The sequence below is a fragment of the Aythya fuligula genome, chromosome 18, assembly GCF_009819795.1.
Source record: "Aythya fuligula isolate bAytFul2 chromosome 18, bAytFul2.pri, whole genome shotgun sequence".
Classification (NCBI taxonomy): Eukaryota; Metazoa; Chordata; class Aves; order Anseriformes; family Anatidae; genus Aythya; species Aythya fuligula.
The window spans coordinates 8591286-8607123 of NC_045576.1; the positions used below are offsets into that span (position 1 = coordinate 8591286).

The following is a 15838-nucleotide window of genomic DNA, read 5'->3' on the forward strand; positions in this document are numbered from 1 at the left end:
AGCAGAGATACCGCATTCTTCACTATATATCATAAAATAAAAGCAGTTCTAGGCTGGGATTCTCCTCTCTTTCATCTCTTTCTCACTCTCTCCCCCCCAGCTTCCAAATGGTTTCTCCCATAGGTCGGAGGGGGGAGGGGGGGTACGGCGAGCGAGGCAGCCCCATCCCGCGGGGCGCCCAATGAGGGCGCGCGGGGGGCGGGGCTCGGCGCCTGCGCAGTGCGCGCCCGCTCATGTTGTTGCCGTCCCGGCACAGGGCGCGGGGCCCCGCTCCCCCGGCGCGGCGCTGAACTCCGCGGGGCCGCCCCGGGGCCCCGGCAGGGGCTGGGCTGGGGGGCGGGCGGGGGCGCCCTGAGGGGGCCGAGCCCAGCTGAAGGGGCCGCGGCGGCCGCTGCCTGCTGCCCGCCAGGGCCTGATGGAAGACACAAAGGAGCTGGTGAGCGCCGGGGGCTGGCGGGGGGAGAGGAGCCCGCGGGGTGCGGAGCGGGGCTGGGGGGTAAAGGGGGGCTGCGGGGGGCTGTGAGAGCGGGGAGCAGCGGGTGAGGAGGGGGAGACACCCCCCTTTATCGTGATCCATCCTCCTGTCGTGATTCACCCCCCTTTGTCGCGATTTCCTCCTTTGCCGTGCACCCACCACTTCGTGATTCACTCTTCTGTCGCGCCCCGCTCTCTGTCGCGATCCCCCGCGAGTCGCGGCCGTGTTGTTGTTGTCGTGGCTTTGTTCCCGTGCGGCCAGGTCAGCCTCCAGCCCGGTTCCTGAGGGGCTCCCCCGGGTTCTGTCAGCTCCTGGGAGAAGCGGCCGCGTGTGGGAACGCGACTCCTTCAACAAAAGGGAAAAAAAATAAAAAAGTTCAAAGCCCCTGTGGCAGCCGCTGGGATCCTTAACTTGCAGTCCCAGTCAGCTATGTGGAAGCTGCAGGGCAATTCTCCGTGTTTCAGGTGTTTTGCATGTTTGAGGAGCCGCGTTTGTTTGTTTGCTCGTTACATCTGGTTGCAGCGCTGCAGTCCGGTCCTGACTTGCAGGGAGCGGAGCAAAAAGGGCATGGGAGAGACTGATCTGGAGCGTTAAATGGGAACTAAAAGCGTGTACTTTAAAAAAGCCGACAAAGCTGATCGGTGTGTGCAGTTGCTTTTGCTTGTTAGTTCTGCCGAGGGATCGGTTTGAGGAACTGTGTAACCTACGCTATAGGGGAACGTAGCTGAGGTAAAAACCCCCCTAGGGGGATGTCGCTGCTTTTGTCACGAGAACGTTCAGGTGTTCCTGAGAGCGTGGAGATCTGCGCACATACAACAGGCTTGTACCCTGAAAATAAGAACTATCTTCATTTTTGCTCCCTAAAGAGCTGGATGACACTAGCGGTGTTAATAATCTTTACAAAAGAAGTTCCTCCTCATTAGCTTTCATTTCTCTTACTTTCCAAAAATGTGATTTAATTTTGCAAGGTTCTTGATACCTTCTGCATACTCCAACACACCTTCACTTCTCAGGTAAGTCGGCACGCATTAGACCCATGTGATGTTTTGCTGAATCCAGCTCTGAGCACATAGAAGGAATTCAGGTGTAGCACACTATGGTTTTGGGTTGGTGTTGGGTTTTTGGTTTGTTTTTGTTTTTTAATGTTAACAGGATGGTTAAAACAAAGTATTTGCCTTCTAGACTTTGCCTCTTCCGGGTACTCCTGTGTATAAGAGCTTTGTAAACACATAATGAATTTTGTAACAGATTTTCATTTTTTTTCAAAACTCAGATATTTCACATATTTACATCACCCCTCCCCTTCCAAATTGCCTGCTAATTTGATATATTTTTTTGTAAAAGAGTCTCCCCTCTTCTTGTGTGAAACCCCCTGGGGAAGAGGCTATGGACAAAACCATTGGCAAACAGCAGAAACTGGCTTCAGACAAAATGCTGTCATACATAGCAAATGAAGAGACAGGAAAAACATTTCTGTAATTTTCCAGCTGAGATTTTACTTATTATAAGAGTGGAAGGCACATTTCCAGATAGAGGTGAGTTGCTTATATAAAAAAAGTAAGTTTGGTTGGTTCTGATTTCCAGGAATCCCAAGATGTTTAGCTTTGGAGTGTTTTGCTTGTTTATTTTTAATGAAAGCTGAAAGTGTGTTTTCTTTAAATTGGTCCTGTTTGAATTTTCTGTTTTTGTCACGCTCTGAGGCATAAGTAGATCTTCAGTTCTGTCAGCGGTGAGCTAGTATTACTGCACTAAATTGCTCTGGCCAGCTTAAGTTCAGAAGAGTTGTAACAAATAAGTTCTGTCGTGTCGGTGCCTTAATGCTGACATCTGGAGCTAAAACTGAGCTTGTGGCATAAACATTAATGAATGAATTTAAAAGCTGTGCATCAAATTTAATACTGACTTCGAAGTACATTATGGGAAACGTATGATCTGTTAAGGATATGTGATTAAAGTAAATGTGACTTATCACAGACCCATGGCCTGAAGGTTATGGTGACCTCATTGTTGACCTTGGCCTCAAATACCATCTGCTCCAACTTCTGTCACGTTTCTGGGAGTCAGATCTGAGCACTGAAAGAGATGCCTATCTGTGTAGGTGCTGGCAGGCTTCTGTTAAGCTACAGCTCTCCTACTCACTTCTAAACTGCTGCCTTTCTGAATTCAAGCACTAAATTGATTCAGAAGTAATGACAATCCTTTTGAGCAGGTTGAGACCTTTCTGTGATTTTTGTATCAACCTCCTTTTGCCAGGGTGTGCTTGCTTGGAGGCAAGGGGTTTGGTCACTTAATAACAGGGTAAAATTTCTATAGCAACTTCTCACCTTCAAAAACACTCCCATAAATTGTGCCAAAACTTGAGTATAGTTTTCATTAGAACACTAAAGCAATTTCCAGAGTAAGTATTTGATGTCTAATTAACATTATGTGGTTTTATTTTCTGGTTTAACTCTGTGTTTGAGCCCTTTGTGACCATCGTTTTGTGCTGAAAAAGTAGTTACTATTCTCCGAAAGCGTGTGCTATAATGTGCTGACTAAAATCAACTGTGTAACTATATGCTAAAGGAGTTAAACTAGTTATTAATCATATTTGTTTATAGTTTGCCTTCCTGCTTTTAGGGAAACCGGTTTTCTTAACTATATTCTTTTATCATGCCATTTGCCTTGTGTAATGGTTAATTAAGAGTATTTCTTAAAAATACATCGTTGCCAAGTACTCACAGAGGGGAGAGGAAGAACAAGAAAATGAGAAGTTGGGCAGAATACGAAAGCAGCTTTTTAGGGCTCCTTTCTCCACCCACCCCTTCAGTAAGAACTATGCAAGAAACCCCCCCCAAGCAAATATTCGTGCAGACTTGGATTTGCCAGTCCCGCTTCGCCTAGATCTTGTATCGCTGTGTCTAAAAACCATTCCTATTGAGGAACTGGTAATCTCACTAGGAAAATAAGCTTAGCCAGTATACCTAAATGTTTGGCCTGTATGTGCATTGCTTCTGCTCGCTGACCTACTGGGTTATCCTGTAGTGCAACAGCTACTGCTCTTTGCCTAATGACCGGTTGCACAGCTCTGAGCTTTATGGTAAGCCAGGCCTCCTGCTCAGAGCAAGCTTTGCAGATGCATTCCCTCACGTTTAGAGGTGAAGAGCACTAATCTGTTTCAATCTTGAGGGAAAGGTAATTTTCCCTCTCAATGTAATTTTTCATGCTAAATCCAGCTCCTGAGAGTAGGAAACGTTCTTTTCTTTGGATGCCTGTATTGTGAAACATGGGGATTGATCTTGTTACGGTTGGATCAATTTCTGCTACTGTCTCTAGTAGCTGGAAAATGAATTTTAGGAGAAATATTACTAAATGTTGATTATTAAAGCCTGTAAACATACATATAATGTAAGCTCACTCCCCCCCATTGACAGTGATGACCCCCAGTTTTGTGGCTATGACAGGCCACTTCAGCACTGTAACTATCGTGCTACTTTTTTGGGTGGAGGACTGCATTCTCATGGACAGTGTGTCTCAAAATCCAGTGGGAGCACCTGGTACAGTGAAAGCTGTTCTCTCTGAGGCTTCCATTCACAGAGGTGCTGCAGGTAGCAGCTAAGTGCTCCCCTGTCAGATGGTGTGGCTAGTCAGCTGGTAAGGCACGCTGCTGCTCAGCACTTGGAAGAAGACAGCAGGAGTTGCAAGCTGCTGCTGTTACTGAAGCAGATGCTTTTTCCTCAGTTATGGTTCTGTTGGAGACATCTGTTGCCCTTTATGTAAGGATGCAATTGTTGACCTTTGAGTTCAGAGTTGTACCCTAACTATTTTCTGCTTCGGATATTAAAGCTTGGAAAAGAATAGGACCTTTCATTTCAGCAAGAAGGGCAATCAGAGATCCACACATTATTCATTTGTTTCTACAAATACTGTCTCAACATGGGTTGAAAAGAACCTTAGAGGTGTTTAGTATCAAAATAGAAGTGTTTTGATGTACTCTAGCAAAATTCCAGAATAGGTATTTGCATATTTTCTTCCCTAGCTTCCACCTACTTCTATAAACAAAGTAGTTGGTATTTTTTCTATTGAAAAACTGTATGCTTTCCAAGTTACACAAAATGTATTTTGAGTAATTTCCCAAGAATTACAATCCAGATAATAACTATAAATTGACATTAGGAATGTCCTATGCAAATTATCTGGCAAGCATGCTTATTTTCTGGCAAAAGCTTGGATGAAAATGTTATATAAAAACTATAGTGTTATTTTAAAACAACTAGTAAAGTTACTGTTTAGAGTTGCTCATAACTTGAGCTGAGACAATTTGACCGAATATAAAGTAAATGGAAAGGTGGAATATGAGACTTCTTTTGGCATTTTAGTTAAGCTTAACTAACCCTTGATGATTGCTCCTTAGAAACCTCTGTAATGCTGAAGAACGATTTTTTTTAGAGGTCCCAATTTCTCTAGAGAAATTGGAAATGTTTTCTTTCTCATCTGTGAATGTTTTGGCAGAGAGGGCTTGGCAGTGATGCTGAGGTTCCAAATGTATGTGATAGCAAAAATAAAAAATAAATTAAAAAGAGCCAACCGTTCTGTTGTGGTATCTGCGATTGCAATCTTGCACCATGCTTCAGCTTGCCTGCCGCAGCCTTTCTTCCTTTCCTCCTGTGCCACTGGAGCTTCAGCTTGCCTCCAGCTTTCCATTCCTGCTCCTGCTCTCACAGTGGGAGCTGTGCTGGCTCTGCGGGGCTGGGAACAGAGCTGTGCTTCTCCTCCTGAGCTGCTCTAGCATTTCACAGCCCTGGCAGCAAAGCTCTGGGTGAACAGAACGGCCACGTGCGTCCAGAGGTCTCAGGTTTGAAAAGAAAAAGGGATGTGCTGAGACCACCCCGTGCTGCAGCTTCCACTAAAGGGTCGAAGCCCTCCTTTGTGTGGGACAGGGCCCTGGTCCCTTAATGAAATCAGGTCAGCTGATTGACAGAGGATGCATTGCTGAGGCTGGATATTCTGTCCGTGGGCTCTGGTACACCACCAAGATCTGTCCAAAAAATGAGGATGCAACGCAGTGTTACTGCTGTGAATGGTCAGGATGGTGGTGTGTCTTATTTCCTGCTGCAGGCAATGGTCAAGGAAAGCCAAGCTGGGGCACGACAGAGTTTGAGATTCTGGGGAAGGGAATGAGTCTTCATGTTCTGATCTGTAAATTACTGCCACTTTTTGCAGAACACTGTATCCATGGCAACGTGTTCAACTTCTGTCTTAATCTACGCACACGTGCACACAAACGAATAACTGATCTTGCATCTTGCTGGTAATAGTATCAGTGATAGTGTTCAGGTAAGGCTTGCTACCAGCGCAGCTTAGGACAAGGGTTCGTTCTGCCCTCTCCCTGCATTTCCTCTGATTGCAGCTGTTGTCCTAGCTGCTTCAAGCAGCTCTCAGCTTCTTCAAGGAGATGCAGAGTTATGCCCTGTCCTAAGTTTTGGTTGGTTTGAATATAACTTTGAGTGGTTGGCTGCGGGATGTGTGTACTGTTAACATTACATTGAATTTGTTTAAGTTTCAGAGCTGCTTTAAGTGATTTGTGTATCTTATTGTATAATCTTCTATGCTTACGGGATGTGGGTTTTGGGTTTTTGTTAGTGGGATACTAGGATTGAGTCAGTGTGGGAATCAGTTTTCCCTTTTTAAATATGAAGAAATCCTTCTATAATAGGACTTAGATCGAAAAGGAGAAGAGAGAATATTATAATAAAAGAATAGCAGGGCAGAAAAAGGCTTGGATAAAATCCAACAATAAAGATGTTCAGGCATATACTCTCTAGGAAAGGGATTTGGGGAATTACTGTGATGAAATCTTAAAGCTATGAATCCAAATGCAATTTAAGAAGGGAAAGTGAAGTCACGTTTCTTTTTGTCTACAGTGATTTTTAAATAAAACTAGCTCTTGGATGGGAGTGGGAAGGAAGTAGAAGCAAAGACTTTCTTATTTATTTTTGTTTTCTTGCTGTACTTCATTCCCCTAACCTGTGCTTCCATTGTAGATTTTTTTCTTTTTTTTATTTATTAATACCTCTCAATCTTAGTAGATCTTGTTAAGAGTAATGGAAATACTTTTAAATTTCTTTTTTATAGCTTGATGAGGGCAGCTCACTTACGTAGCAGTAACCTTGTTTCAGTAGAGCTGTTTAAAATAGTGATTGAGTGAAAGATGTGACTATTACAATGCATGTAGTGGATGTGCATCAGAAAAAGATCAGTTAATCTGTTGTTTATGTTTTAATGTTTTCAGAAATTTCTCAACTGTTTTGCATTCTTCAAATCTGTATGTTTTCACTTGACCTCAGATCTATAGGTTATAGCAAAACTATTATGTAACAGGGTTTTGTAGATGACTGGCAAATTAGTCACCTTTCTATCTTTTAGTATTTATTCAGACCCTATTGCCATAGTAACTGAGCTCTTCATAATTGTTAATGTATTAATCCTCAGAACATCCCCGTGAGGTAGAGAAGTATTCCTGGTTCACCCATGAGAAACTGAATCCTAGGGAAGCTGAGTGATTTATCTGTAACCCTGCAAGCCAGTAGTAGCAGAGAGAGCCTCGTTCTTGCTCGGTGGAATAGTGCCCTCCTCATTGAACTGTCTTTTCTCTGCCCAGCTTTCTGAAATGAATGAATTCTGGTGAAATTGGCTGCAGCCATCTGGAAGGTGGTCATTTGCATATAAGATCTCTGTGGCTGTCATTAATCAGCACATCAGGATTAATGAACTCTGAAGATACCAAGAAAAAGGAATGTATGGGCTGCTACTGTGTATTCTCAGTGGACCGAGAGAGATTTTTCTTCCTGTTTATCCTAATACCAGAAATTGGCTAGTTTGGGCTCTGCTAATACTAATTCAATTAGCAATACGTGGCTCATATTTCTGTGCTGATTGAGCAGTTTGTAGTAGTTCTACATTTAAAGGTTGACTTTGACCGTTGAAACTTCTTAAGTTTGCCTTTTAATTTTTTTGTATTCAGAATGCTCTGGTATTGTTTGTTTTGTTTGCTTTTATTTGTTTTATTTCTTTTTTAATTTATTTTTAGACAGAACATACTTCACGAACAGAAAGGAAAAGACGTGATTCATTCGGGATGTTTGACGGTTATGATAGTTGTAGTGAGGACACCAGCAGCAGCTCCAGTTCAGATGAGAGTGAAGAAGAGGTTGCTCCTTTGCCATCCAGTCTCCCAATCATAAAGAACAATGGACAGGTCTATACTTATCCAGATGGTAAATCTGGCATGGGTAAGTAAGTGGAGCGTGAGTACCAAGACTTTGTTTTTCAACCTATGCTGTGATTTCTGAGGGTCCAGTCCCAAGTGTTTGTTGCCCTTGAAATTTGACCGAAATAGCTGAAGGGGAGTGGATTGTTTGGGTTTTACAAAACTGTAATAAGATAGAATTTGAATCTTGCTGTCAGGAAAGAAATAGTTTATGAACGTTTCCCCCCTTTTAATATGTGTTGTGTATAATATTCACACAAGTATGTGTTCTCATGCACATTGTTTTCATGCTTTGAGCTCTTCTGTAAGTGTCATTCTCTTACACTTGGAAGTATATCTACCCTTTATCTTGTTCATATATACAATATATAAATATTAAATATATAAATATATATAATATAATATAAATATAATATATAATATAATTATATATAATATAATTATATATTATAATTATAATATAATTATATATAATATAATATAATATATAAAAATATTTCTTCTAATACTAGGAAAACTTCATTACCACTGCTGGATAAAGCCTGCCAGTGTGTCCCTGTTCACTATTACCTAGCTATGAACTGCAGTTTACAAGAAAAATAAAAGGACAGGGAGGAGGGGAAAGATTGCTTTTGCCAATGGGGAAAAATATTTTGGACAAGATTATTAGTGATTAGCAGAGATTTCTCCGGGTAGAATTTTGGATTTGGTAGAAATGGATCAGTTTGGTGCCACCTACAGGACCTTTTTCGTGCTGTCTTTGTTCTGAATTTTTACTGTGGCTTTTTTTTACACCCCTAACATTTTGTTCTTTCTGCCCTCTGATTAGCTACATGCGAGATGTGTGGAATGGTTGGTGTCCGTGACGCTTTTTACTCTAAAACGAAACGCTTCTGCAGTGTATCGTGTTCCAGAAGCTATTCATCGAACTCCAAGAAGGCCAGCATTCTGGCCAGACTTCAGGTAGCGGTACAGACACCATTTTCTTTATATACTTATTATAGTCTGTCTTTGTAAAATGTGTACGCTTGTAAAACTTGCATGATGTTTTTAAAACAACCAAGTCAAGTTTCTAAACACAGTAAAATTGTCACATAAATGATTTCTAAGGCGAAATTCAAAACCATATCAATAATGAGCAAATTGCTTTGCTCAGCAGAGCAAATTACACAGAATATTGACTCCTTATTGCATTTCTGCTGCAGTGGCCCACTTTTATTTGCAAGAAAAATATAATGTAATCAACAATTAGTCTATATATGTAGTGATTTGAAAATCCATGAGTCTCATCCCTAAGATACTTTCAGGCTTTAGAGAGAATAAAGGTTTATTTAGCACTGTTGTGTTTGCTTTTGAGGATTTTCTGAACTTCACAGTCTTACAAAATGGGGTTTAAACTGTTCACTTAAAATATTAATCAAATAATCAGGAAAACATTTCTGTAACATTGAATAAAAGAACTGGACATGTCGAGAAATATTATATCCTATCTCATGCTCATTGCATATGCAACAAAGGCCAAGAAACTGTGCATTGATAAAATTAGATTTAAAAATTCTTCCTTCTAACCTGCTTTCCAAAGATACCTTTTTTTTTTTTTTTTTTTTTCCCAGGTAAAACAATGAGTATATATGTTCTTCAAATTGGAATACTAGTACAAACGTAATCTTTTAGGAGTTGTTTTGCTGTTGGTGTTTGAATGTCATTAATATTATATGTAGTTTTATGTATTTGGTCAACTTCCATACCATGTTGTGAAAAATATGTGATAAATTATTTTTAAAACTTAAGTTTGTTTTTTTTTTTTTTTTTCCCCCACAGTGACATTTTTCAAAATATGCTACAGATCTATGGAAATTTTTGGGTTGGAGTTTGGAAAGGCTTTATTTACTTAGCTTTTTGTTGTTGTTTTAGGGTAAACCTCCAACAAAAAAGGCTAAAGTTCTACAAAAACAACCATTGGTGGCTAAATTAGCAGCATATGCTCAGTACCAAGCAACTTTACAAAACCAGGCAAAGACTAAAGCAGGTAATGGCACATAAACATCTTATATCACTCAGAATTTGTTTTAGCTTTGTTTCATTAGCAGCTTCCTAAATGAAATAACTTTCTCTTAACAGCTGTCCCTGTGGAAGGCTTCAGCTGGGGTAACTACATCAATAGCAATAGCTTTACGGCAGCTCCTGTGACCTGTTTTAAACATGTAAGTATTTTTCAATGCGTTAGTCTTTTGTGTGTGTTTGTATGTGTGTGCATGCATGAGAGAGAGAATCCCCGTTAATTCTTGCATTTGTTTTTGCAAAACATGCATATCCAAACTTGTTTCCAAGCCTTGGAGTGTGCAACCTGTAAACTGTATGAGTATGACCACTTTTTAAGATACATATGTATGTTTCTGTTTGTTCTTTGAATCATTCTGAATGCTCTGTCACACCCATCGTGCATGCTTTCACAAAGAAAAAAATAAAAGGGGTCTTAAACACTTGTGAAATTATTTTTCAAACATTCTGGGCACAAAATCACGCTATAGAGTAGCAAACCAACTAGGTTTCATGCAATGCTAGATAATGTTATAAAATACTTCTTATACTGGAGCAAGCCCCAATCTATAGGAACTGATCTTTCCATTACATATTTGGGTTTGATATTTTTTTAATCTTGGTTTTTAGTCATTCTTCCTGTCAGTTGTGCTGCTAGGTACTGTAGAAATAAAGGAAAATTGAGCCTCTTCATAAATCTGAAATGAAAAAGCATACTTTTCTTTGTGTTATAATTATGAAGATTCCAAACAAAAGGTCCTCATTCATTCTTGTCATGACAGAATGTAGCTTGGGGAATTAGGAAAATATTTATCAGCATCTGTCTTTAATGTGTTTGTTGAAATCCATTGATTATATGTTTAAAATACTGCTAGTAGTTTCTAGTGTAAAAGTATCTCTAAGTAAAAACTTTTGCAGTCTCTTTTCTCAGTGTGCTGTTGTGTTTTTTTTTTTTTTATTTCAGAAGCTAGTGTTTCAGCTTCTTACACAAGTTTTATTTTGCCCGAGATTATCTGCTGAAAATTTCAGTCAAAATAAACATTTTGCTTCACAGAAGCCCTTCATAAGGGAGAAGAGAGACACATTTTCTGGCCAGTTCTGGAATTCATGCTGAGCCCTGTCAATTCATAAATCAGTAGGAGTTGAGGGCTCTTGGCAGTTGGCACTTTCTGAATAGTACCCTTTATGCTTAGAGGCCTTAACTTCTGCCCAGAACAGAGCCTTGTATTAGTATAGATTCATGAATTTGTATCAAATTCCATGTGCTTAAGCAAGCATGTTTGCCCTTTCCTTTCACAATTATGTATGTGTTGTAACAAGTAATTTCATAAGTACATATCAAAAGGTGTTGTTTGATGATGTGACCTGTGCAATTATAACAGCAAATGCTTCATGCTTAATTAGGATACATCTACAATAGTGATACATTGGTAAATTAAGCTGTAACATTCCATATTAAAAGGAGTCAGAACTTCCTTTCTTACTGCTTCATTCATTGACCTGAATAGTACGCCAGTAATGTGAACAGGTACAATACTAATGTTCAGAATGGTGTTTCTTTACTCCCTACTTTTTCATTTTTTGTAGAAGTAAAATGCAACTGCTGCAGTCTCATTTGAAACTTCTACTTTTTTGGTGGATGTTATTTAGCTTTGGAATAGTGTGATTTACATTTACCCTTACTGTAGTTATTTCTATGAAAAGCATATTTATTATACCAGTCAAAATCCAAAAACACATCTTTTCTTGTTAGATCCTTCTCTCTCTCTCTCTCTCCTGTTCTCTCTGTTGATAATTAAAATAAAAAATATTCCCTTTGTCTGTCTGGAAAGCTTGTTGCTATTTTTTTCAATGTGATAGATTCTTTGATTTGTAAAACTTTGTATTAATTGACGTTTGTTTACAATTTATATTATAGATGGCATGCACGTTTTGTGTGTGTCCACAAGACTGAGTATATCAAGTTTATCCTGTCCAAGATAAAGGTGTAGAATTGACACTACAGTAAAATAATGACGCATCTGCCCCTAAGTTTATTATTAGATGAATTGTGTACCTGATTATTTATCTGCTTGGATATTTAATAGGGAACATTGGGATCAATGTTAAAGAAAACTTAAGCAAAATCCCATGTCTTACTCCCTTATTCATTTGTTTATTCGTTTCATAACTCAGTGTACTTCAGTATTTCAGGTCTGGTGTAATTTTCCCAGATTTGCCATTTTCTTGTATAATGTGGGGAGTTATTTATTCTTCCATTTATCACATTTTAGACACAAAATAATTGAAATTCTCTTCATTGCTTTTTCTGTATGAGAGGAATTAATTTCAGAGGCTTTTTTGATGCCCTTTATGTGGCTTTTGCACTTCCTTGTTACCTTCATTCCAGACATCCTGACATTTCAGCCTTGACTAACACTAACGAAATTCACTAGCAATATTACTGCCGTATCTGCTTTCTAGGTCAGTAAACTGAAATAGAGAAGCTGTTTTGTTTGTTAGTTTTTTGTGCAGGAAGACTGTGGCAGAGCCAGAATTACAGTTTGTGCACCTTGCCTCTTTTTTATTTGCTGAATTTTTACTCTATTTTGTTATAATTTAGCAACATACAGTGTGCTCTATTTGCTATCTCCATTGGTAACTTGCATTCTGGTTTCATGATCTTAAAGTTTCTACTTTTTTTTATACTTTTGCTTTTATTAGCTGAAAGCAAATAGTGATTTGAATCATGCATCAGTACTACTTAATGGTGCATTAAGTTGTACATTAACAGTAATTATTCTTTTCCTACTCTGCTGGTGAGACACATACTTTCTGAAGTTAAGTGTTTTATCGGTCTTTATGAAGTATTTTTACTCTTTGTTTCTTTGTTACTAAAAAAAAAAAAAAATAATTATTATTTGGGAACATTTCCAGGATTTTGCACTAGGTGGCAGTGCTTTGCTTCTAGCTTTTAAACCATTGTACACGTTGTCTTCTCTGCATTACCTTTTGTGGGGTTAGAGTTTACACATGGTAGCAGCATTGTATCCTTATGCTTCAGGAACTGGTAGCATTTCTTTGACATGAAAATCCTGATTCCAGCTTCAAATCTGAAATCATGGCAGTATTGATGCCATCCAAAACCTTTAGAAGCAAATAATTTAACCTATGAGCTCTTTGTTCAGCTAAGCATGTGGGGATACTGAGCGCTCAGGCATTGCTTTCAAACCCTGTCAAACAGGACCTTCCTGATTGCAACTTACCTTGCAGAAAAGGCAGCTGCCGCTCACAGATAAACCCTCCCATGTCATCTCCCGGAGCAGGAAGCGATGAAGCAGATCTTCCTTGTTTGGGAGTAACGTGAAGCGGATCTCTTCGTCATGAGTCTGAAAGGTAAATTTGTTCTTACCTGTAAATTATGGTTCTGCTAGTTCTTATTATGCCAATCCAGACTTCAGAGTTACCATTCCAGCCAGCAGATAAATCAAACTTGACACTTACATAGTGCTTTGATTTTTATTTTTCAAAGCATTGTGCGAATGTTAATTAATTGGACAAAGACAGAGAAGACAATAAGGAAGATGGCTGCTATAGCCCTGGTTTATCCAGTCATCCTCCTGTAAGAATATTATGAGTGAAAAAGGAAAAGATGTGCAGTATACCAGGTATACTGTAAACTGTCACTTCAGGGCAGTAATGTTATCTGGCTTTTCAGTAATGATGCTACACAGGATGGCTTCCTTCTAAAGGGTGAGCCACATGGATTGGTGTAGGAGAACTAGCAGAACCAATATTTTCACAGACAAGGACAAATTTAACTTTCTGCTATTTCCCTCTATACCAATCCACGTTCTAGAAATAAAAATATTTGTGACATTTCTATTATCGGTTGATGGGAGGAGAAGTGTTTTTCTATACTTTTCCTCTGAATCAACTGAATAGATGAGCAGGCAGTAAAATATTTTTTAATGTAGTGCAGCTGGATTAGGAAATTATTCAGCACTGCTATTTTTGATTGTTTGGACTCATCTGTATCTCTATACAAGGCAACAAGATTTACTAAAATATGCAATTTGAAAGTTTATTTCCCCATTTCAATTCAAAAAGCTACAAATCTCAATTTAGAGATGATAGTGAATATGCAATAGGACTTGATTAAGAAGCTGCATCTGCATGCTTTGTACATGAAAATAAAGCATCAGCTTGCAAGTTTTCTTTCTGTCTGCCAGATGGCAGAAATGAGCTCTCCAGTCTAGACTGGTGTAGATGGGACATAGCAGAACATGAAGAGACCAGGCTTCAAGAATAAGAAATTTGCATACTTTCTCGGACTAACTTTAATAGGTTAAAACTTGTTTTAAGTTTTGCATGCCTAGCCTCAAATATTTCTACAAGTGAATGGTATCCCCTTTTAAGATAACTTTAGTCTTTAGAGCTACTAGGTGGCCATTGCTGATTGCCAGCAAAATTCCAGTATTGGAATTTCCAATAATTTAGGCAGGATTAATCCAGTTTTCATCTCCTGTGGCTCACAGCCAAAAATCAGTGAAGTTAGAGGCTATTCCCAGTGAGCTGTGAAATTCTCTACGTTTGCAAAGAACCTTGACCTTGTAAATGAAACACAGCCTTAGAATACAATACATAACCAGGGGTTCCTTTAACTGTCCCTGTATATGGACATTGTCTGAACTGATCAGAATTTACTTTTGTCAGAATAGATTACATTTGATATACCTGTTGCTTTAAAATAGCCAAAATCTGAATCTTCCCATTCTTAGTGGTCTCTAGCTTAGACTGGCTCAACTTATATTTTGTTACTGTTAACTTTAGCTGAGTAACTTTTAAGGTATTAAATTCTTTAGCACTATGCATTTCTTGTATCTCTGCTGTACCATCTTTGGCTATCTTTCATGATGCTCTGTTCAACAAAACATTCTTCCTGGCAGAGCAAACTAAACGTTGGTTTTTGTTTCCAGTTTCCCAGGTTCCTTAGGAATTCGTCAAGTTTCTATTTCTTTTTGTTATTAACACATTAGCCTAAGCTTTCAGGACAGTGTATGTGTTTCCCTTCATTATTCATTAAAAAGTTAACCTCAGCCTTCTGTTATTTTAATTTATTATTAGAATAATTACTTGCAGATGATATGAAAGCCTGTTCTTGTGAGAGGATCTGAACCAATAGGTGATAAAAACCCACCATAATAAAACTTCAGAATAGACTCAAGGAATAACTTGTAAGCATTTTTCATGCACATTACGGATTTACAGAATATAAAGATTTTTCTGTCTGTGGCACAAGTATGAATTTGAAGTGCCATAATTTTCTGCTAATAGAGTTGAAGAGGAGTTACATCGTTCTCACTAAAATCAGTAGGTAGCACCTAGTTGAAACATAATGGAACAAAGCTGACCTCTGAGCATATACAGTGTGTGCTTGTGCTTTACAGGTGTTTAAATTTGGAATCCTAAAGCTGGTAGGAAATACACAGTGATTGTAGTATAGTAGAACTACACATAAGCTTTAGATAAATATCCAAATTAGGTCTTCATAGATTATTTTCTAACCATCTTTGTCTTATGTATATCGATTATCATATTTTATTTGAAAGTTACTCACAAAATACTAATATGACTTAAAAAAAATAATAATTTTCATGTGCTATAAATAAAGTGGTGAACTGTTCACTTTTCCCCCCTACCTTAAATGTTAGGCACCTATGGGGACATGCTGGGGTGATATCTCAGAAGGAGTACGAGTGGAGGTACCAAACACGGACTGCAGCCTACCTACCAAAGTCTTCTGGATAGCTGGAATTGTAAAATTAGCAGGTGAATATACTTTAATTGAAATACTCAAAATAGTTCTGTGAAGGGAGCTGATACTATAGTCAGTAGTCACCCGGTTAGTAGAATATCAGCACTAGTTAGGGTGTCAGTGCTGTATTGCTAGGTTACATGTTATAGCACTATCACTGTCACACTTTCACAGTAGCTTCAAAGAGAGTTGAAAGCATCTGTTTTTTATATTGCTGGAATTCACTAAAAGCAGTGCCAGATGAGAGGATAAGCAGTTGTATGATAGCAAGCCTTCT

General features: G+C 39.0%; 1 protein-coding gene across 6 annotated transcripts in view; it reads left to right on the forward strand.

Annotated features, from left to right (window-relative positions):
* Window positions 1-352: 352 nt before the first annotated feature.
* MBTD1 (mbt domain containing 1) overlaps window positions 353-15838 on the forward strand; it is a 33090-nt gene continuing 17604 nt past the window's right edge. For 2 of the 6 annotated variants that reach the window (XM_032199413.1, XM_032199415.1), the window contains exons 1-6: window positions 353-436; window positions 7545-7746; window positions 8554-8693; window positions 9639-9753; window positions 9846-9928; window positions 15458-15575. In XM_032199413.1, coding sequence (XP_032055304.1) covers window positions 416-436; window positions 7545-7746; window positions 8554-8693; window positions 9639-9753; window positions 9846-9928; window positions 15458-15575 — 679 coding nt within the window. In that variant the 5' untranslated portion in view covers window positions 353-415. Of the gene's footprint in view, window positions 437-1819; window positions 2011-7544; window positions 7747-8553; window positions 8694-9638; window positions 9754-9845; window positions 9929-15457; window positions 15576-15838 lie in introns of all 6 variants that reach the window. The other 4 variants (XM_032199417.1, XM_032199418.1, XM_032199419.1 and 1 more) reach the window with 3 other exon arrangements.